Source organism: Scomber scombrus, chromosome 7 (assembly GCF_963691925.1).
Source record: "Scomber scombrus chromosome 7, fScoSco1.1, whole genome shotgun sequence".
Taxonomy (NCBI): Eukaryota; Metazoa; Chordata; class Actinopteri; order Scombriformes; family Scombridae; genus Scomber; species Scomber scombrus.
The window spans coordinates 13,294,169-13,316,924 of record NC_084976.1 but is presented as its reverse complement, the minus strand read 5'-3'; the positions used below and the strand labels follow the sequence as shown (position 1 = coordinate 13,316,924).

General features: G+C 38.8%; 3 protein-coding genes across 5 annotated transcripts in view; 1 reads left to right on the top strand and 2 right to left on the bottom strand.

Moving 5' to 3' along the window:
* Positions 1–13,173, bottom strand: part of LOC133983700 (focal adhesion kinase 1-like) — a 63,707-nt gene extending 50,534 nt beyond the window's left edge. For both annotated transcript variants that reach the window (XM_062422868.1, XM_062422869.1), the window contains exons 1-2: positions 13,016–13,173; positions 3,597–3,623 (exon numbers count right to left, since the gene is read on the bottom strand). The gene's annotated coding sequence lies outside the window, so the exon portion shown is untranslated. The remainder of the gene's footprint in view (positions 1–3,596; positions 3,624–13,015) is intronic.
* Positions 13,008–22,756, top strand: part of LOC133983702 (protein tyrosine phosphatase type IVA 3) — a 28,107-nt gene continuing 18,358 nt past the window's right edge. The window contains exons 1-2 of the mRNA XM_062422871.1: positions 13,008–13,074; positions 13,191–13,340. The gene's annotated coding sequence lies outside the window, so the exon portion shown is untranslated. The remainder of the gene's footprint in view (positions 13,075–13,190; positions 13,341–22,756) is intronic.
* Positions 17,740–22,208, bottom strand: LOC133983054 (protein NDRG1-like). 2 transcript variants are annotated; one of them, XM_062421990.1, is made up of 12 exons: positions 22,158–22,208; positions 21,597–21,702; positions 20,961–21,081; positions 20,787–20,849; positions 20,624–20,684; positions 20,333–20,419; positions 20,104–20,160; positions 19,789–19,955; positions 19,428–19,527; positions 19,118–19,153; positions 18,960–19,011; positions 17,740–18,698 (listed from the first exon to the last, which is right to left on the bottom strand). In XM_062421990.1, the coding sequence occupies exons 1-12, from the start codon at positions 22,206–22,208 to the stop codon at positions 18,466–18,468; spliced, it is 1,134 nt and encodes a 377-aa protein (XP_062277974.1). In that variant the 3' UTR covers positions 17,740–18,465. The 2 variants fall into 2 exon arrangements, with proteins under 2 accessions (XP_062277974.1, XP_062277975.1); XM_062421991.1 differs by lacking the exon at positions 22,158–22,208 and having other exon boundaries at positions 20,324–20,419; positions 21,597–21,696.

The following is a 22,756-nucleotide window of genomic DNA, read 5'->3' as shown; positions in this document are numbered from 1 at the left end:
AGTGAGGGAGAGGTAGATGAGGGTAACTGAAGGAGGAGGGAAAAGGGCGAGCAGAGAGGAAAGAGGAAAAAAGAGGGGTACAGGAGGGTTTAATAAGAATGGGATGATCAAAGAAAGGAAGGATGAAATAAAATGAAAATATGAATTAGAAAGAGAAAGATAGAGGAATAATGACACAATAAAGTGGAGAGATCCTAGGGAGAAGCTAAGCCTCATATCCTCCTATAAGCTTTCCTACAATGTTCTGAGCCTGCAGGAGTTAACCAGGTCAAAGCAGGTGTCTGATGTCAGAGAGAGACATAAAGTGACAGAGACCTAAAGAAAAAGGTGGAGCAAAAACAAAGGCAGAAACGAAGGGGAAAAATAAAGCTGTGATGAGAAGCCAGGCAGGATGGGACTGAGTGGGCTGAAGAAAAGAAGAAAAAAAAAAGATGCAGTAAATCTGTTTCGGAGTCAGTCAGCTGTGTGTCGTTCAGTCTCGCTTCTGAGCGCTTTCTTCTGTAGCAGCGTAAGAGCAACTGGATCACGTCTTTCACAATCACACACGCACACACACTGCCGCAGCCAAACACACACACACTGTATATCCAGCGCAGTCCTTGAGAAGTCGAAATGAGTGCGCCAGAGAGAGAGAGAGAGAGAGAGAGAGAGAGAGAGAGAGAGAGAGAGAGAGAGAGAGAGAGAGAGAGAAAGAGAGAGAGAGAGAGAGAGTGAGTGTGTGTGTGTGTGTGTGTGTGTGTGTGTGTGTGTGTGTGTGTGTGTGTGTGTGTGTGTGTGTGTGTGTGTGTGTGTGTGTGTGTGTGTGTGTGTGTGTGTGTGTGTGTGTGTGTGTGTAAGCTAAAGAAAAGGGTGTACGTACGCAAAAGTATGAGCATGTGCATGCGGGTAAGGAGATAGGTGACTGCATGTATGTGTGAGAGGGATGTATTGGAAGTCAAGTAAGTGTGTGTGTTTGTGTGTGTGTGTGTGTGTGTGTGTGTGTGTGTGTGTGTGTGTGTGTGTCAGCAAAGGAGCGAATGTGTCCACAAGATATTTAAAGTGAGTGTGCGGATGTGGATGTGGATGTTTGAGCCAAGTGTTTCTCCTCTGCTGTGTTTTCGGTATACGCTGCTGTGACCTCGCTGCGAAAAAGCTGCTCTGCTTACTAACGTGCAGAGACGGGGAGGGAGGGGAAGACTGTGTGTGTGTGTTTGTGTGTGTATGTGTGTGGCAGAGAGAAGGAAAGAGAGAAAGGAGGAAGAAAGAGAGGAGATAGAAATATTGTAATGGAGATTTGATGCAGAGGACAGTTGCTGAGCTGATTGGACAGTCGTTGTAAATATGCTAATAGGGGCACAATCTTAATCAGTGCTCGAGCTTTAATAAACAAGCAGTCACATGAACACACAAACCCCAACACCCACCCACACGCCTCTTTTTACCAGGATCAGAGCTTAACCACTGAAAACATACATTCCACTCTTTGACCCCTTACAACACTTGTTTTCCTTTCTCTCACGCCTCCCCTTGTCTGTCTTTCCTTCTACGTTTCTCCACAGATCACAGCAGGTCTCTACTGCCCTCTGTCCTCACTAGGAGGACTCCATTCTGGAGAAGAAATTTGTTAAGAAATCTTATCAAAACTTTGACCTCTTCTTACTCTACTTAGGTAGAAGGCAACATGACAAATATAACCAACAACACATGAGATCTGCTGTTACATATCAACACTAGTTTCTTGCTACAATGAAAAGTAACACCGTAACACCCCTGTGCAACAGCAAGAGGACTGTGTATTTTTGTATTTCAACAAGGACCAACAGAGAGGCAACTCTTCTCTAGAAAAATCTCCCAGTCCATACCGATCAACATTTTCATCTGATCAGTTTAATACTTTACTAGTTTGGTAGAAAGAATCAAGACGTTCAGTGTCTGGAGTAAGTAACTTGTGGAGTAAAGAAGATTACAGCTGTTAATTAAATGTGTCAGAAAACTGTAATTAACATTTCATATATTATGCTGCTCATCTCATTTTCAGGTTGTATACAACTTGTCAACATGAATCAGGCTGACACTAAAATCTTAATTGTTTCTGCTTTCTCAGCCAACACAAGCTGATTAGACATTTTTGGGTTGTAGTTATTTCAGCCTTTAGTTACTTTAATGTTGAAAGAAATATCTAAAACGACTCAATAAGGGATAAAAAAGGTTTCAGATTCAATAAGTAGATTTGATACTGAGTTTAAATTTGATGATGTACTATTAAACTCATCTCTAGTCCTCATTATTTTCTCTCCTGCAGCATATCAAGCTCTTCCCATTGGCAACAGCAGCATAATTTGTAGTAAATTGCGCTCACACTCGATTCCTCTGATGTGCTAATGCACAAAATCGTAGAGCACACTTTCCAGCTACGGTTCCAGCAGCAAAACACTGAAAACAATCATATTGTGATTATTTAGTGGATATTGCAATTGTGGCATAAAATTATATAGTATGTTCATATATTCCTGTATTTCATGTTTTGCACCAAACAAAGAAGATGGCTAGCATGTCGTTGCTTAATATTGCAATTTTTGTGCCATAAAATTGGCTCAACACCAAAACACCACAATTAAGAGCCAATTTTGACTGTTAAAATAATGACAGGCATTTGCTCTGTGAAAACTGAAGTAGACCATATAATTTTATTTTTTCTATTTAGTTATGCAGCTCAAGTTTCCACTGTTTAATTAGATTTCAGCACGTCAGCTATGCTCATTAATAATGCTTTAGACCAATTCACAGCCATGACTCATGCTCTTTCTGCATTGTGTTTTTTTAGTCTTACCACCATTTAAAATTGTTGCACGCTAACAGAGTTACATAGGCCAAATGTTATGTTCAGTATGCTCAGTATTCTCAGGCCTGTGCATTGTCACAAGAGCTCATTTCATCCAGTCTGGACACTTGGTGCCATGCTGCTGTCACTTCCTAGCAAAGACACAAAGCATCATCTCATTATAGGTTTCAGTTAACCTCAATCTTAACCTCAACTCTGGAAACATCTCCTTAAGAAATCCTCATCTTAAGAAATGCAGAATATGTTTCCGTCCTCTTCAAGGATGACAAGTTCCCGGCTCCAAATATACAACATCCTCCAGGAAAACATAGGAACAGTTACCTAGCAACAGCTATGGAGAGAGACTGGAGCTTTAGGGCCATAAAATGTCTATCTACTGAATACCTCTGCATGTATTCAGCTCTACCTCGAGCAGTTAAGAGCCGTATTCATATATGTGGTTGACAGGCACAAAACCAGATACAGTGTGCCAGTCAAAAGTTTGGACATCCTTTCTCATTCTAGTGAATGGGAAGTTGTGTCCAAACTTTTCACAGGTCTTGTAAATGCAGGATACTTTTACAACGCAGGTGTAGTATTAAATCCATACACAAATATAAGCAATCGAAAATGTGCAGGTGAGCATTGCTGTAAAAGCTCTCATCTAGTGCTACACATGCAATATGTGCTGTCATTTAAAACTAAAAATGTTTGAATTTCTATCATTAGACACATAGTTTAACAAAACCTACACCTGCAATAAAAAAAAAAGACAAGTCTTAAAAATTGTACTCACCAGAGTAGTGTGATATTCTGGAAATATCTGAAACAGAAAGAAAAAAACAACATTTTAATTTGTGTATATAACATAGTGTTTCAATGTTATTATCCATAGTCAAAGTATCTTTATGTAAAGACTCAAGTTATCAAAAAAAGAACAACCTGAAGTATAAGAATGTGATTTTCTCCCTGATCCTGCATACAAATATAAACTATCTATTTGCATATCATGTAATCAGCTACATGTTTTGTAAATGCTACTTTAAAGTCCCTACACAGTCATCGTAAACCCACGCAGGTGTTTTCACATATTTCTACTAATTAAATCCTCACTCAGGACAATGTGGGCTTGTATAGTAATACAGTGTTTAATTCCCAGCATAGCTCCACCCAACATTAACCTGTGCAGAGGTCTAATCAGTGAGCATAATTAAAAAACACCTGTGTGGGTGTTTCAATGAGCTTCTTCTCTTCCCCCTGCAACACAACAGAGAAAAACATATGTGGCCTGCATAATGACAGGGTTTAACAGAAGCATTGATGGAGAGGGAAAATGAATCATAATTGTCATAAATGTAGCTCTTCACAGGCAGAACACAACCTTTAGCGACAAATTAATTTGAGCAATTAATCAATTCAAACAATCTATTAACTTTTTTGTTGGCCACATCAAAACATTTTATCGATAATTCAAAGGCGACTTCCATCACTTGGAAAATCTACTGTCCAATCAAACTGATTACAACACCCAGTTTACTTGACTGACAAGAGTCAATTTCCAATCCCACTAAGCACATGCAGTGGTTTAAATGTCTGTCAGCACTGGCCAGACAGCGACTGTGCAGCCGCTCTTACGAATCAGGAGCATTTGATACATGTTCGGAGCAAGGCGCCAATCGTGACTTGGCAGAATATATCTGCTCCATCATGTCATAATAACTTTACCCCACTGGTCTCATTCACCTCCCAAACCTGTCTCATAACCTCAGGCAGCTTCTCTTATTTCCTCTTTTACCTCTTCATTCACTTTTTACTACATAAATGACAGAAAAATGAGCAAGAGGAAATGGTAAGGAATAAAGTACAGACATTTGTTACTTAGCAACAGCCACGTACGGATATGGATGCCAAGATTTTGTCTGACGCTGACGACAAAAACACATTATATACAATATACTATATATATATTACAGTATCTGTTATCTCTGTAGTATTCTTTTTATAGTGTACACAAAATTAATGTGCCTCAGAGTTGAAAAGATTTGTTTTAATTGATAAGTCAATCAACAGAAAATTAATCAGCAACTACTTTGATAATTGATTAATAATTTTAGCCATTTTTTAAGCCAAACATTTGCTGGTTACATATTTGGATCTTTCTTCATCAAATATGATAGTAAATTACACAACTTTTGGTTTTAGAGAAGCCTATAACACAAAACACAGCTCAGGGAAATTATAAGGCGCATTTGTTTTTTAATATATGACATTTTATAGAATGAAATGATCAATTAAAATGAATGAAAATAATTATTAGTTGCAGCCCTAATGTGCTTTACCTATTTGTAACAACAGGAGGAAGATGTAAGAGGGCATGTTTTCCAAAGGTTTTGACACTAACAAAAGTCTCACCAACAATCAATTAGCTTTATTTTTGTCAGCAGTGAGCGTTATTTGCACTGTAGGTGATGCAACAACTTTAAAAAGTTTGAATACTGATACGTTAATTATTCTCAGATAACACACTACAGCTGGGAAGAGGATGTATGAACTATAGAACTAGGACACAAATTAAAACTCATCAAAAGACAAACTGCGTGAGTTTATAATTTTGGTTATTACTTTAACTCAAACATTTCACTTGGTTTCATTCACTGCTGTTCATTGTGTGTTCTGACACTTCACATAATTTCCTCTAATCACATAATCCTGTTTGTTCCTGGCTGAGTTTTGTCCTAAACGTTGGCTACAAGTAGGATGTTATTAACAAAAGCAACACCACTCCTGGCATTACTCTTTCCCTTTCCCCCTCTCCAATATTCATTACTGATAAATGTAACATTTGAGGTGGTGAAATGCTAAGTAGGACTCAGGGTTCCTACACATTTGGAATTTCAAAATTCCATATTTTTCCATACCCTAATTTCCAGACTTCTCTGCGTTTTGTGTTTTTTTTTCAGAGAATATGCGACATCTGAGTAAATGTATCAGTGTATCATATTTCACATCATATTTAATTATTCTTAATAGGTGATTGTAGCCAAGTACCATAATGGCATGCAATTAAAAACTCAAGTTTTTGTCATTGCATTGAATTTTATTTGAACAGTTATATGCTTTTTTGTGTCCCTCAAGTTTCTGAAAATAAAACTATAAATTCTCTCTCTCTCTCTCTCTCTCTCTCTCTCTCTCTCCCTCTCTCCCTCTCTCTCTCTCTCCCTCTCCCTCTCCCTCTCCCTCTCTCTCTCTCCCTCTCCCTCTCCCTCTCTCTCTCTCTCTCTCTCTCCCCCTCTCTCTCCCCCTCTCTCTCCCCCTCCCTCTCTCCCTCCCTAACCCTTCTCCCCCATGTTGGCGATGTGAAACGACTTCACGCAAAGTTTGCATTTAGCTCTGTCTGTAGTATCCAAAAACTTGCATCTACCCATTGCTGCAAAAAACACGTGAAACTCTGTCTTGTCAAGGTGCAGTGTTGGAGTGAAACTTGATGATACCTGGGGGGCTGGAGGAGGGTCATGGGGCAGCAGACTGGACATACCACTTGTCAATCAGGTAAAAGGGGCGGTATGTTTTCTGAGATGTTTGCTCTCACACAAACTGTGCTTGTCCCGGCATAAAACATGATCCTGATTGATTCAATAATTTTTGGAAATACCTAATTTTCTATTTTAGAAAACAGTATTTTAGAAGAGTGGTAATAGTCTGGAAACATAAATATTTTTCCATACTTTATTTTTCATTTTCCATACTATTTAATACCTGGAAATTGATCAAATTTATTTCCAAACTTTTCCATACTTTCCATACTTGCGTAGGAACCCTGAGGACTGGCAGTACATTCAGTGAAGAAGGTCAAACGTGGCGTTAAAAATAAACACAATGCTGAATAAATATTGCCTTGAGAGTGGTCCACAAATATGCTTCATACATCTGCTTTTGGTTTATATATTTGCATCCAAATGTTCCAAAACACAGAAGTATGACAACATGCACATCACCACACCTACATATGTGGCCTTTTAGAAGTTTAGAGTTATTTGTTCGATGTCACCACAAATGACCCAGCTTTAAACCCAAGTTTTAATCTTTCACATCCACAAGTGCTTATTAAAAGCAGTACTGAAACATCTGTCACTAGAACTGCTTACAACATTTTCACTTGTATAAACACTCCTCAGAGCTTCTACTCTATCGCCCCCTCCCTTTCACCCTCTCAGCCTTTTTCCTTCTCTCTCCCACTCAGAGCAGAAAACTATTGACTCTGGCTGAGAACCACAGAGGCTACGCTACAGTTGACACCACGCTAAGGGCATTGCACAATTCTCCGTTCTCATCAAGACAACCGCTTTTTGCAGCCTCCGCTGCACCCATCCGCCTATCAGAATAGACTACAATAGAACAGAGTGGCGCAGAACCGAGTGGAACACCAGCAAGACGAATAAAGTTACCACAGTAGCAGCTATAGTTTTAATGAGGTGGCTGCCCCTCTAAAGTAGCAGCTATAAAAACATTATTGTAGTGTTGGGACTACTGTAGAGATAGAAAAGTACAGCCGAGGACGCTCTGATTCACACCAGCACCCTTTTTCACATCTGTATTTTCTTTTTTTGGCAGACAAAGTGTTTTACATGTGCTGATGTCACATATGAAACAATGCAGGCTTTTCATATGTTGTCTGCTGAAACACCTGTGATATTAACCTTAATAGGCCTACTACACAGTCCAGCAAAGACCAATCTGCAGGTTTATTGTCGCATGTACACTCAATCAAGTGAAGCTCAACACATAGCCGGACAATATAAATGCACATAAAGCACACAGATCCGGTGCATAGATGTCAGCAGCACACAGTACAAAGCGTGTAAAGTCTCACATCTGTTCATCCTCAGTCATGAAGCCTGTTATCACTCACTGTTCTTGCTAATTTATTTCTTCCTAACATCTCACGCACTGTGCAACACACACAAGGTATTTAATTTACAATTCTACAACAAAGAGAAAAGTAGCAAACCCTCTCATTTGAGAAGTTGGAACCCAAGAGAATTCAGCATTTTCACCTGAACGATTAATCGATGAGCAAAATAGTTGCCAATAAATTTTTCTGTCAATCCACTAATCAATTGATCCACTAATTGTTGCAGCTTTAATTGGATCTACTGCATGAAAGACTTGATTTGTAACGTAAGTCAAGTTTGAAAATATCACATTAATTGTTATGTTTCTGAATAACTACCTGAATGTTTACATTTCTCTTGCAAATAAAAATAAAGTGACTCAATAAGAGATTATTTAGATTATTCACATTAGCAATGTAACACTGGCCTTCACAACTCTCTATTATTTTTACTATTCCAGGATTTGCAACAAAAAAATGATTCTATTTGTTTAAGAAGATGATCGTGTTTAAGATGCCAATTTTATTCTAATTGATTATGTGACATATGAGCCACAATATTCATTGCATTTCAGGAGTAAATGTGTTTGGCTTTTTATATATTCAGCAGTTTTACAGGCCCAGCCTGCAGCCTGCGCTCTCAGATCCACCTTTCATCGCCTCCTTTCCTCCCCATCTTTCTCTGAATCCACAGATTTATTGTGTCTTTTTTTTTTAACTGACAACATTTTACACAAACAAGCCTTTTTAGGGCTTTACTTCAGTGTGCAGTGCACTGCACCAAAGTTAAGATTCAGACACTGATCCAAACCAATGCATCTCCTGCAGAAACCTCACATCTCCACAAATTCTTTAAGGATCTGAGAATTAAAGACTTTTCTATTAGACTCCTGCTGTTTTTGATATATTGCTCATGTTTTTATATGGATTCCTCTCAATATGAGGTACTTACAAAAGTGTTTCCACCGTCAGATTTTTTTTTTTTTAAACTGAAAAATTGCTATGAAAAGAGAAAATATTCAAACGACCATGTTGAAACACTTTTCAGCTGGAGCTGTCTAGTTCTGGATTAAGATATCTATTATAATACGTATCGTAGTTTCAAAACACTCATGGTGCTCTTTATTTGGCACCAACATAGTTAAACAACCTCACAAGTGGAAACATCAGTCAAATTTAAAAATGAATCCAGTGCGGCTCTCGTTTATCCGTACTGTAAATACTATATTTGACTGCTATTTTACTCCCGGCAGCGGCTGCTGCTGCTTCTAGATGCACTTCAACAAAAGTTAAAGAAAGGTGTATAAAACATTACGATGCATTATGTTGATGAGGACTGAACAATATTGATTTTCATCAGTTATTGTTTTTTCCTCATTTTAATCATGATACAATGGCTAAGTCAGATTTATCTACATTAATTCCTAAAATGTTCAGTTTGTCTTCCTATTAAAATGCCATCCATTGTGATGAATATCAGCTAGACAGCCTGACATAGTGTGATATACTGTACATAGATTTCACAAGTAGATGTTCTAATTATTATGAAACAATGACGTCTAATAATTGGATACAGGGGAGAGTCAAATACATAATCACATAGTCTTGCCTTGTAAACATACATCTAGAACTATGTATGAATCTCAACAGCAAAACTATATTTTGATAAGGCGTAATACAAGTCCTTTCACAGTCGCTGGTAAAGGTACTGCTAATGAGAGCTGACCACATGGATCAAATTACACAAGACAATGAGCCATTGATGCAAATAGGGGAAGACTGATGATGACACAACACGGACACGTGTTTCCAAAGACAATTTCACTAGTCATCCCAGATAGCCTTGCTGCTGCGCTGTCCCACAAGATAACAACCATACTTCCAAAAAACAGGGATAGGACTGATGTAAATATGTTCAAGTTTGTCATCATTTGTCATTTGACAACTTGTTAAAAGGACAATTTAATATATGGAAGCATCAGCTAAATTACTCAAGGAACAAATACAACTGTATTGTGCAACTTACAATATTCAGAACTGTACCCAGCAATGACTTATATCCATTTATGATATTTGCTAATAAGTAGAAAGAACATGACACCACCCATCAGGTATCTTAGCTATAGCTATTATTGCAAAAGCAGAAAACATGGCCTGGGGCACAGGATGGGTGTTGAAGGAAAAACTGTCCTGGAATTCAATATAGCACAATAAACTACAACTGAGGCAAGACATTAAGTAACACAACTTAAATGGGATAGACGCTATATATGTTCGTACACCACTTCATACTCAAAAACACAACATATTTATTTCCAGAAGTCTAAATAAGGACCACGAGTACTCAACTGCATGTGGGTTTGTTCTTGACAACAAAACACAAACTTATCACCGCTAAAGTCTTTAGATTGGAGAGGGTTAACTGAAGTATCAGTCATCAGACATTTGTAGTTTGCTTTTTGACTTGTGCACAAACCCTCTCCCTTCTCTGCTGTCAACTGCAGGACTGAGTGTAGCGTGTTGCCCTGTGGACAAGGAAAGTGACATTTGATAGCTGTAGCCTGTGGTTGTTTAAATGCATTTATACATGAACAGAAATATGACATTTAACTCTTTGTGGCACTGGTCTGACCAGACGAAGCTGCCCAAAAGAGTCCAGTATACCAGATTCCAGGTGGTTTCCCTCCTTACTGTAAACTACATGAGCCATATACAAGAGTATAATATAAGCAGAGCTTTTTTGTCTGTGTGTGTGAAAGGCAGTTTAGACACACGGGACAAGCTTGAAACATAACTGGACAGGGCAAAGAGAACCATAATATTGGACAAACAATAACTTAAATCCTCCCCTTACAAGCAGTCAAACTCACTGTGGAGAATAAGCAGCAGAATAAACAGTCTTTTGTCTTTCATTGTCATAAGCGTCATTATTTGTCTATGAAGTGTGACAGCACTGTCTGGGAACTAGTAGTCGCAGTGGTAGTGATAGTCACAGTTATAATGACAGTGACAGTAACAGTTGTAGCAATAGTAATAAGTGTAGTAGTACCAGGCAACCAGTACATTGGCTATCACTGTGTTTCAAGGCAGCAAGCCTGGAGAGCAAGATACAAACATTCAGGGAATCCGATACAAACACTTCATTCGTTCCAATTTATTCATTTGTCATGTAGGTTTGTCAGAAGCAACCAACCAGGTTTATCAAAGGAAAACAGAGCGGGCTGACATTGTATCAGTGCTTCCTACGTCTTTGTTTGTGCTTCACACTCTACCTGTCTGTGAGGTTTTCACATGCAACTGCTTGCACGGCGGTGAGTAGCACAAATTCCTTTCCAGCCCTCAGCCTCTCCTACCAGACCCTCTCTATACCTGCCTAGCACAGAGCACCCATACACCAGCCCAATCGCAGCTGAACAGACTCTTCGAGGCATCAGTATGACTACACACGTACGTACCTCCATCGGTGCAGCCCAGAAAATCCCAGAACTGCATGTTGGCAGGCGGTAAGCAGAGGACTAAGCCTCTGCTGAATCACAGAAGCCTGTATATGTTCCCCCTCCTGTCTCTCTCCACTTCCTAGTTGTACTGTATACTGTCACTTATAGGAGTGGGAAAAGACCCGCCCACTGATTGTTTCAGATTGACACACCTGAGGGTTGAGTTTCATTTCAAAACAGCTGCTTCCTTCTCCTAAACACTCGTTTCCACTGCTTCCCCACTTACTGCCTGTTTCATCCTCCACTCTCTGCCTCTCATCTTTATCTCTCCCCCACAGAAAACAGACAGGTGCAAAGATCGATCAAACATCCTCAATGTTGCTTTCCCCAGTCACTGCCTCCTCAGATTAGTGGAAGAAATGGGAGAGGAGGCAAGAAGAACAGACAGCAGATAGCAGGAGGGAGAAGAAAAAAAACAACCTATAAGCCTATAATCATCTCTCATAGAAATAAGAGGTAGATATATATAAAAAAAAATACAATTTATACTTACAAACTGCTATTTAAATGAGAAAAAATCTAAATGACAAATGTTAAAACACTACAAATCCACAAATTCTGTTGAATATATATGACTGTGAACTTGTGCACAATACCAGCAAAAGGCACAAATCCCAGCACTGCCCGACATACAATCTATCAAACATTAACTAGACTTTACGATAATATTTACACTGACATCATTTGTCCTTTCACTGGAAAGGGAATGACTTCATGAAAATCAAAGGAACAGCAATTTCTTGATAACTCGCTCACTCACAGTCAAAGCTGCCCCATATCATTTTAAATAGCTGAAAGACTGAATCAAATTTTGAGCTGATTTACTAGAAAGTGAGCCATAACCAGCCTAGTCCAGCTTGTATTGACATATCAGGACTGAAATATATTATCAGCTCGTTGTCATTTATTACCAAACATTGCTCCTTGTCTACAAATGTGTCAAAATATCCAAGGATATGCTTCGGGGTCATCCTGACTCATGGGTTGCCTTCAGCTCGGCTGCCTACTGAGGGGAAATGCACAGAGATGTGACCGGGGGCAACTATCACATGAAAGCAGGAAACAAGATGGGAAAAGAGCAGCAAAACAGAAATATGTAGGATACATGACAGAAGAGCTTTGACTCTGAAACCCAAAAGAAAAACAGACACATCCACAGTGCTGCAGGAATAGGCTGTGCATTATGTTCAGTCCTGAGCATGTGCAGCATTAGGGTTGCTTGTCCCATGGAGCATGCCAAATTGATGATTTGTGCTCCTAAAACCCAGGCCTTCTTCAAATATTCATTCATTTCAATGGGCCTACTAGAGCGATAAGTATACAGTATAGTGGTTGACAAGGCAGCAAGCAGCCCAAAAGCACTTGAAACGCACAGGTTTAAGGTTTAGCCCCCTTTTTGTTTCAAACCCGTTGCTCGCAAAGACGAGTCTGAGTAACTCTTTTTTTTTTTTTTTTTTTTTTTTTTTTTAACAAAACACAGATGTTTTTTTGTTGTTGTTGCTCTGCATGACAGAAATCCTCCTTTGGTTTGGACCTTTGCACCTACCAGAGAACCAGAGAAACAGAGAGGGGTGGTTTCGGCCACTGCACCACTCTCTGTTAGGAATACAAATGACTCCGCCGTGTCAAAATGACCCACCTTTTACTATCATTTATCCAGAATATTTCTACAGAAATCCCAACACCAGTTACCCATAATACAACCCCGAGTTTAGCATTGCCGTTAACCCCATTGTCTGTGTCTGTTACCCCCTTTAATGCTAAGCTAGCTGAGCTAACGGTGGGCTATTCCCACTCAATCCGCCCCCGACAAAGATCAGCACTCACCGGCTTCAGCTCTGCAGCCCGGCCCGCACCCACTCCCCGTGACCGGCCACCCTTTTCCAGTCAGTATGTTTGACTTTCACACATACGCCCGTTGATATTAGAGCCGGCTTGCTGACTGTATCTGTCCGTCCTGGGTCCCTCTCTGTCTCTCCCTGTCTGTTTTTGTCCACAACAGCGCCGTGCCCGGTTGTCGGTGTCACTGACGCTGCTGCTGCTGCTGGAGCCGGAGCTTCTCCAACATGGCTGCAGCTGGCAGGACGGATTGACAGGAGGATAGGGGCCCAGCGTGGTCAATACTACTGCGGGGGTTCCCACATATTATTAGGTAAGTCCCCCATTACACATTACATTAATTTATGCAAAAATAATGACATGATGGAGGTGTCTGATCATAAGTCCAGTGGTGGAAAGTAACTGAGATTTACAGTTAGATACATTTACTCAAGTATTGTATTAAAATATAATTATGAGGTGCTTTTACTTTAGGGTACTTGAGTATTTATATTTGATGCTTTAATACAGTCACTCCTTTAGATATAAGGGGGTAGGTATGCCTAAAGTAGTTAACTTGGAATCATACATTTCTGAAAATATGAGGAATTATTGTCAGGTCTTTGCAGTATGCACAATGTGATTTTCTTCCAGATGATGCAACTGCTGTTTTTTTCTTTCTCCCCAAACATATAATTTTAATCCATTTATTTTGCTGAGTGGATCACATTGGTCCACAGCTGAAAGAGTCAGTAGCTAGAAACGTCAAGTTTCAAGGTTCAGTTTATTCAGCAATAATATAATGGAAATAACAGTGATCAATCAAGAAATGAATATCCATGGGAAATAGATTTGGGTTTATCTTTTGATGAACACGAATGTGATCAGATTTCCAGCAACTCATGAATAATATCAAGATATCTGAGGGTAAGGCTCATACATTCATATTTTGTTTTACATTGTTTCTACTACAACCCAAGTGGATTATATAGACCTGGTCTAAAAGATTGTGCAACCTGCTGGAAATGTAGTAGTGATTAGGTATACTGATACATGTGCTGTGGACAAAAATCAGTATTAATCAATTCTGAATTATGTTTCACATGTTGCATTGTTAATGTCATAAAACTGCAGTTTATATTCTGTCCAAAGCTTTATATAATAGGAGACTATGAGGTGTTTGTGATTGATCAAAAAATCCTCCTCAGAAGCTGAATGCATGGAGAGCCTCCTATTGATGACTAACTGGGTTAGGAAAAGAAGATGCACATGAAAGGTTGTCATATAAGATGCAGGACAGGACAGAGAAATACATCTTTAAGTGGAGCATATATGTTTCTTTTATAAAAGCGTCAGTGTAAAAATGGGGTGGAATCACACTGGTTTTGATTTCTATGTGAGAGATATGCTGTTGTATAGGCTCCAGTGTCTTTTTATTTATTATCTTTTTTTCAGAGTTGTATTGTCTCTTTTTGTCAGGAGCTTTATAAACACATCACAGCATGCAGGTTGACCCCTCTTGTTTCCGAGTTGGGCTTGGATGAACAAGTTTGAGTTGGTTTGAAGTGGATTGTATCAGGTTCTGTGTTAGTACTGATGTTATATCATGAGATACAAATTACATGGCTTAAAAAAACAAACAAATGCCCATGAATAAACACAACACAAAACTACATTCCACAATAAAAACAGTTTGAGAAAAGAGGACATGAACCTTACAAGGACAATTTAAATAATAGCACAGCAGGCCAAATTACAATTAGGTCTTCTTACACATTTCATTCCAGCTCATGAGCTTACAAGTAAATTTCATACAGAGGTGAGAAAAACATACAGCAAAGCAAGCAAACATATTCTACAAACTGTGAAACCTGTGAGGCCTTCAACAAAAATAAAACTAACTCAAATGGCTTGAATGTGCTCATTCATCACGTATTATTTATTTTTAGATGTGAGGGTTTGTCTGGCCAGTGTTTTCGCAGGGGCTCCATTGTATGAAAGTAAAACTGCAATTGTCGCTGTCAAACAACCGCACATTTGTATATGATAATGGCTGTTCGCTTCATCAGTGATGGAGTTAAATAAAAAGCTGTAACTGAGCTGCAGGCAGGGATCAGAACGGTTTTGCTGTAGGTAAGGTGAGAAAAGTAGTGGGGGTCACTATAAACGTCTGTGAACAGAATAGTCATTATGTCATTGTGTAACTGCAGAGTGAATCTGAAATTAAATTGCTCTACTCTTTGTCAGACCCCCTTCTGGCTGGTAATCACTGTGCTGGCAGGGCAGTCATCAGACTCACTTTAAAGGACAAATCACAAATATCCACCAATAAAACTGGAATCTTGCAGGAGGCAGAGTTTTTATTCTGCAGCCCAGTGCACCAAAGCGCAGTGAAATGATACAGGGAACTAAATATTGTACGTGTAAGAAACCATAGCTGTGCCAGAGTTGATGTCTCATGTTTAAATAAAATCATAAGAAGTTTCTGTTATATATTATTCAGCAACTATCATAATGTAAGCCAAACAAAAGAGGCTTTGAAAAAAAGATGCAACCCCCCCCCACCCCACCCCACATGTACTCAGAACTACTGTGGCTTTGATGCTGATTGCCATTATGCCATCTTGGGTCTGTGTGTCTCCTCTGTTTGCGGTCACAGCCTAAAACAATCCATCCACTAACAGGCCTACACACACAGTCCCACCTACACACACAGTACATTCATGTGTGCAGCAACTATCCACACAGACACAGTTCAAAGATTATTGTAATCAACAGAGAGGAGCGATGCAAATTATGTGGAGAAGAAGGGTAACACAGAAGTGGATTAAAACCCATGACGTCATATGGTACAGTATGCACTGGGCCAGCAGTATAAATACGGTTTCACAGTTGGCAGTCACCCCAATTGGCAGCTATTGAATAAACTGTATACATTAAAACCCTACTGTTGATGCTGTATAACACACATACTGTATCTATTATTCTGCTTCATTGACTGACCAAGCCAGATCTTTGCTTATCTGGTTCAAATAATGGACATGGTCAAAATGCTGTGTCAGAAGCCAAAGAAAGTGTTTTACTCTTAAAAATGTTATACTAACTAATGAAAAAGAGGAATCACATTTATGGTTGTGAGGTAATTTTGATTTACTCCAGTTACTTAAGAATGTGAATTTTTACACTACTTTACCTTTTATTTAGCGTGCTATTCAAACAGAGGTTTACTCTAAGAATGACCAAAATGCAGAGACTGCCTCAACCTGCTATGTTTGCATGCTCAGCACATACTTAGATTCATGGAAAAGACATTAAACAGGACCAGCAAACAAACAAACAAATGAATGAATCTCATATAGTATATGAATGTGTATGTCAGAGACTGTGTGCAAACAGGGATTTAAAACAAACTATTATAAAATGCACTTTAATGCAGCCCTCTGGGGAATAACAAGGCTGAATATGAACCACATGTCAAAAGCCAAAAAAAACCCTGGTTTGTTGTTTTGTTTTTGTTTTTTGCCTGTATTTATATAGTAGCTGGCAGGAAACAGGAAGAGAGAGAGGAATGACCTGAAGCATAGGTCCCTGGTTGGATTTGAACCAGGTATGCTGTGATTACATGGCATGTGCTCTAACCACTCAACCACCAGGGCGCTTTATATTTTATCCATTCTGTCAAATCTTCACCTGGAGAGTAAAGCTGTCAAATACATGTTGTTGAGTAGGAATTACAATATTTCCCTCTGTAATATAGTGTAGTGGAAGTATTAAATAGCATTAAATTGAAATACTGAAGTACGAGTACCTCAAAAGTGTACATAAATACAGGAATTGAGTAAATGTGCCTTGTTGCTTTCCACCACTGACCACGTAATATTAAAAAGATCCACAATGTTGTGCTAACTGAATGTCATTAAGGCAGATGCTTTCTATACGATGTGAATTGAATTGTTAAAATGCTGTGAACATACGGACAGGACTGAGTGTAGTGTGATTTGAGTATTATTTGGCTACATAACAGTGGTTCACAGATTAAGAGGGCAGAGCTCTATCTAGTGGAAAAATTGGAGAAGTACATCATGGTTTGTCTCTAAGGACAACGTCTGTCATCTATCTCTATTACATTTAAATATTGATTCAACATACATTTGATAACTAACTTGTTTTCAAACAAAGTATCGTACTCATTTTTATGTTGGAGCTTCTGACAAATATCTGAAATAATTACTGCAACTCACCATCTTTAATTGCAAGTGTCTATGTTGTCACTTGATTTAATATTTGGAGTATATGGTAAATGGTATTGTCTTCTACTAGTATCACTTACATATAGAAATATCATTAGGAGTCAGGGTGGACAAATTTATCCTTTCCCCCTCGCTCAAATATCACATAAACTTATCAGCAGTGACTCTACTGACCAAGCTTTACAGAGAGTTAAATTACTGGGAAAATTACAATCTTGATTTTTTTTTTTTATTGTTGTATTTATTTTGTTATTTAAAGGCAACATTTTGCAGTTGAAGTGAGAGGGAAACTAAAAGGCTTCTCTGAAATTGCTAGCAATAAATGTCCAAGTGGTCAGATTGTACAGTTTTTCACCTTCAGTTATAATAAATGAGGACCAGATTGATGCTTATTTACAGTAAAATGTTTAATCACTCATATCACAAGAAATAATTACATCAAGTTATTTGTTTTAATGATTGAACTGAGTGTAACACAATAATAATAATAATAATAATAATAATGTCACTTTATTTCCCACAGGTTTAAAACATTTTATGAACTAAAACTTCATAACAAAGTCCTGTAGTTAATATTACACGGCTGTCATCGTTATACATAAACATTCCTACAGTTATGAACATCCAGCTGTTACACTACAGAAAATGGTTGAAATAGTCTATAAACAGCCTATATCTTTACATTTTGATTTGACTAATTATAAATGAATGTTCATCTGAGTTTTGCATAAACCCATTTCAGCCTAAAAATAGATCAGTGAATACATTTATTCTTTCATGATTATCTCATGTGTTGTATAGGCTATTATTAAAAAGAGAACGGAAGCCTGCAGCCAAATCTCTAGTACAAGATCAGGGGGCAGGGGAGAGACTATGAGAAGAAAATAAAGGAAAGTAAACATCAGTACATTATACAGGAATAGGTACATCAACAGGGAAAACACATAGGTGGAGACATACAGAAATAGGTAAGGGCTTGAGGCTATAGGCTGAGGAGGAGGAGAGCGGTTACATGGAGAGACTAGGAAGCCAGGAATAGACGGGAAAGACACAGAACTTCACATATATATGAGTATATAGGATGAATAGTGCAGATGAAAGGGCATGGTAGGATGAAGAGGGCAGAGGTAGGTAAATACAGTATGTATGATAAAGCTATAGTGAGGTATAATTTGAGTTAAGTGCATGGGATTTAGGGCAGAGCGCACTCTAGCACGTCACTTCAGTGGACTTTGTGATGCTCTGATCGATGTGATTGTTGGAGATGTTCTCCATAGAGACATCAGTGTGTGAGCGCCCACGTTTGTCCTCCGTGCCATGTGAGAGTGTCCGTCCACGCTGCAGCTCGTTGGTGTGTGAGCGGCTCCGAGAGCCATCCATGGACGTGATGCTGGAGCTGGAGGCTGTCCGGGAGCGAAGTCTGGTCATGCTGGCACTGGACACTGGAAAAGGAAGAAAGACAGGCTTTTAATATTCTGCATATGGATTTTAATACAAGTTTTATTTTACATACCGCATATAATTGAATGTTTAACCGCCATAAACTAAACAACGTCCCACCTGAACTCTCTGCTCACTTACGGACAGAGTGCCACCTGCAGCTACTTCATATTCAAAGCGAATTATTTTAAGCGCTGGTATCTAAGATGTAGCAAGTTTTATTTAAGATTATGTTAGTTAAAGGTTAAGGTTTAGTGACTTACAGTATCCCATGCCCTGGATGAAATATTTCAAGGCTTCAATCACTTTGGCTGGCTGTTGAGAGAGGAACAAATAAATAAATATAATACAAATAAGAAATACATTTTCCAAACAATCCAGAGTGGAGATTCTCCCAGTATGATAAAATGTGTCAGCATACCTGATCCACTTGAGGAAGTCCTCCACAGTCCGCCATCTAGTGGGGCAAAGTATAAAGGTCATGTGTAGGCTTCTCAAGTTAATCCTTTATGAGGCATCAGGTTGATGTACTTTTAGTTGAATGAAGTACAAGGTGAAACTTTTACTGTAAATTGATATTTGCCAATAAAAGATTGGTTTTAGTCATTTCTTCATAAGTTAGCAGACCCTGACTGTGGTTAACTCCCAGAAAAGTGCTCTACATACAGTTTTAGAATATAATCAAGTATAGGTACTTATTTATTTTTTATAATTTGGTTTGGATTTGTTACCTTGAGCAGTGTTGTCTTTGTGGGGTTGAGTTTGGAGTTGCAGTCGACCACAGCCTCCACAGCTGGAGAATGATCTCCTACAACCAGCAGAGTGGCGCACCTGTAAACCAACATAGATCAAATAAGCGGAAAAGCTAAGACACATGTTTGTTATTTGAGCGGCTGAACCCAGCTTCAGAAATCCCCTGAAAATGTCACTACCTCTGAGGGTAAAATAAGTGCAAATAAAATCCAATTTTAACTGCCCTATTTTCTAATTACAGAACAAATTTAGCAAAAATGTTCTTGTATAATAAACATCTGATTATTCATTTTTATCATCCCACCGCTATCTACTTCAAAGCTCAAGTGTTGTACTAACTTGAGTGTCCTGGCAGTGATGTTTGCCCCGGGAATAGGCCTCTCCACCTCCAGAGCGTTGCGGCTGTTGTAGGAGCGGATGAACTGACTCACATTGGTCTGGTTCATCGTTGTTGTTATGTGGTGCCGGTATGTTGCTATGAGGTCATGGTTGGTCTCGATCTCCTCCTGAAAGGTCAGTTTGAAAGTAAGATGGAGATTTAAGATTTAATAGACTTAGGTATGAAGTATGTAGTAGTGGTAAGAAGTATTACTATCACAGAATAAAGATTTTATTAAGTTGCATGTTTCCTCTACTGTTGTTATGATAACTTACCTTTCCAAATAAGTGGGTGATGACTGTGTCAGGGAGAGTGTGGGTCCATTCAGTGAGCTATAACGCACACAAACACCAAAAAAATCTATCAAATTCAATCCAATATGCACCAGTTCAGCTGGTTGTGTCCAAAGTTTGACAATATTTGATAGAAATCTCAAACCTCAATCAGCAAACAGGTCAAGTGATCCACACATACACAGTAACACACTGATCACACAATACTGACCTTGTTTGCAACACTACCCATTAGTCCGTCAGCGGTGGGGTTGATGTTGATGAGAACCAGTCCATCCACCATATCAGGGTGATTCAGCTACACACACACACAAAGGATTGATTAGTGATTGGTCTAAATTGTAGCTTAATTTGGACTGGAAGAGCTGAACAATAACTCTAGCACATATATAATATATGTATGTCCATTTACACTAAGAACCACAACCAAGATTTATGCTTTAGTTATTATGCTCTCTTTCTCTGTATCAAGTTCAAATGGGATTTAGAGACATGAACTCACAGCAAATTTAGCCAGAATGTAGGCTCCAGCTCCAACTCCCATCCCAATCACACTACGCAGCCTAAAAAAAAACAGAGAAAAGGTCAAATGTTAATATAAAGGAGACCTTTGGTAAGTATCAGATTAAGTCAGAGAAACCTGAGGAGTATCAGATCTGTCTTACCCAAAGTGTTTGAGGACAGCGGGCAGTGCTTCAGACAGCTGGTCCATGGTAGGGTAGGTATACCTGAGGGATCAAATGTCAACATAACTGTCAGCAGGTGTGGGGTTCACTCACTATGAAACTTATGTCTGTTCATGTGGAGAAATGAGCCTGAGAATATTAAAGACTACTGACGAGGAAGGGAGAGTTTTAGCTCCCTCATGTTGTCCTGGTGCTTCAACATGGCAAACAGGCATATGTTTGACTATTTCCTGCATGTCTAGATGGTTGAACAGAGGCTCAAAACATGACTTGTCTGCAAACAGAGAAAACACAAAAGAAACCAGTTTTATTATAACTGTTGACTGGCTGTTTTTAGGTTGTCTTAATGAATAAAAAATAAAGTAATATAACAGCAATAATACAGTCCATAACTATTGACATTTATAAAAAGTCCTGAATAAATGATATTCAAAATCTATGTTGTTTAGTTGTTTAGAGGAAATAAGATGCAAGAAAAGACATTTTGATGTGTTCAAGCAAATTAAGAGATTTGAGTTTTGTGTGATGAAACATTAGGATGTTTACTTCAGGGACACAGATGCCAAAAGAAATTTAGTTTTTTGAATTAGCTGATGTAAAAGAAATCAGATAATATGTCAGTGTTAGCTTGGATGTCAAGATAGTTATGCATCTTATTGATGATTAAAATTTGTGTTCAGTTTCTGTCACATTTGCAATTTCTTTCACACTAGTGTATATTATTATACATATTATCATAGATATGTGCAGGATATAAACACTGCCAGTAGCCAAAAAGGTGAGACTTACGGTTCAGTCCAATATCATGATAAGTCAGGATGACAGGTCGGTTTGCCTTGGGCGTCCCTGTCATGATGCAGTGGACATTCCCATATGTAGTGTCGATGTGCTCCTCCTGAAACAAATACAGATAAGCATTCACACATTCAGATCATACAGACATGGTGCTAGATTATGTCTGAGTGTGATATCATGAACCACAGTGCATTTGTATTAGTGCACTACTGTACTGACATGAACTACCTTTTCTTGAGAACAAAGTAGACAATGCTTAATAGCCTAAATGTTAAGGGCTGGTAATTCTGCTAAACTTTTAAATGCAGAAAAACTATTTTGTTCACAGAAGTGGCTTTACAGTGAACACTGTTTCTGAGTGCACAGCGGCATAAAATGTTTAATGGCAATTCAAAGTGCTTCTTTATATTTACACTGTGAAATAAACCCAGACATTGATGTTAAAAATACAACAACCAACTAATTATTTGTAAAAGTCCTTTGCAAAAGGATTACAGATTTAACAGAGGATCTAAAATCACAGTTAATTTAAGCTCTCTGTGAATGAATACTTACAGTGATCTGGGGCTCAAAGACAGAGTCACCCTCGTTATCCTCCAGGACCATGGCTGCTGGTGCAAAGTAGACCAAAACTGACAACCGACAGAAACAAGAGAGATGTGCAGTAGATGTTCAGTAGATGCAGAGCAGAAGTCCTCCGTGTAATGTAGATCTTTGAGCCTTGACTTCCTTTTGGTATTTGAGGCTAATTCTTTTTCTCCCAGTAAACCCTCCTCCTGCGGGGTGCTGTTTGTGTGTGAAAGACCATTTGTTTGAGCTGGTTTATATACCCACCGACACTGATCTGCCACTAAGCTCTAACTCCAACCTGGCTCACATGTGGTCAACTGGCCTCTTCCTGTTTTAATCTCACCCCAGCCTGCTACAGTGCCAGAGACACAGGGAATTAAGACCAGGACATCTACTGTACACTAAAAAAACATGGCTTCACAGTGGAGTTTCCATGCATCCTAAGTCTCTTTGAGCAAAACAGACATACTATAATATATAATGACAGATTTGAACAATCCCAACAGGTTCATGTGAATTATAATCATGACATTTGCACTTAAGCATTTAATAGTTTATTCTTCAAGTACAAAAACTGAAACCAG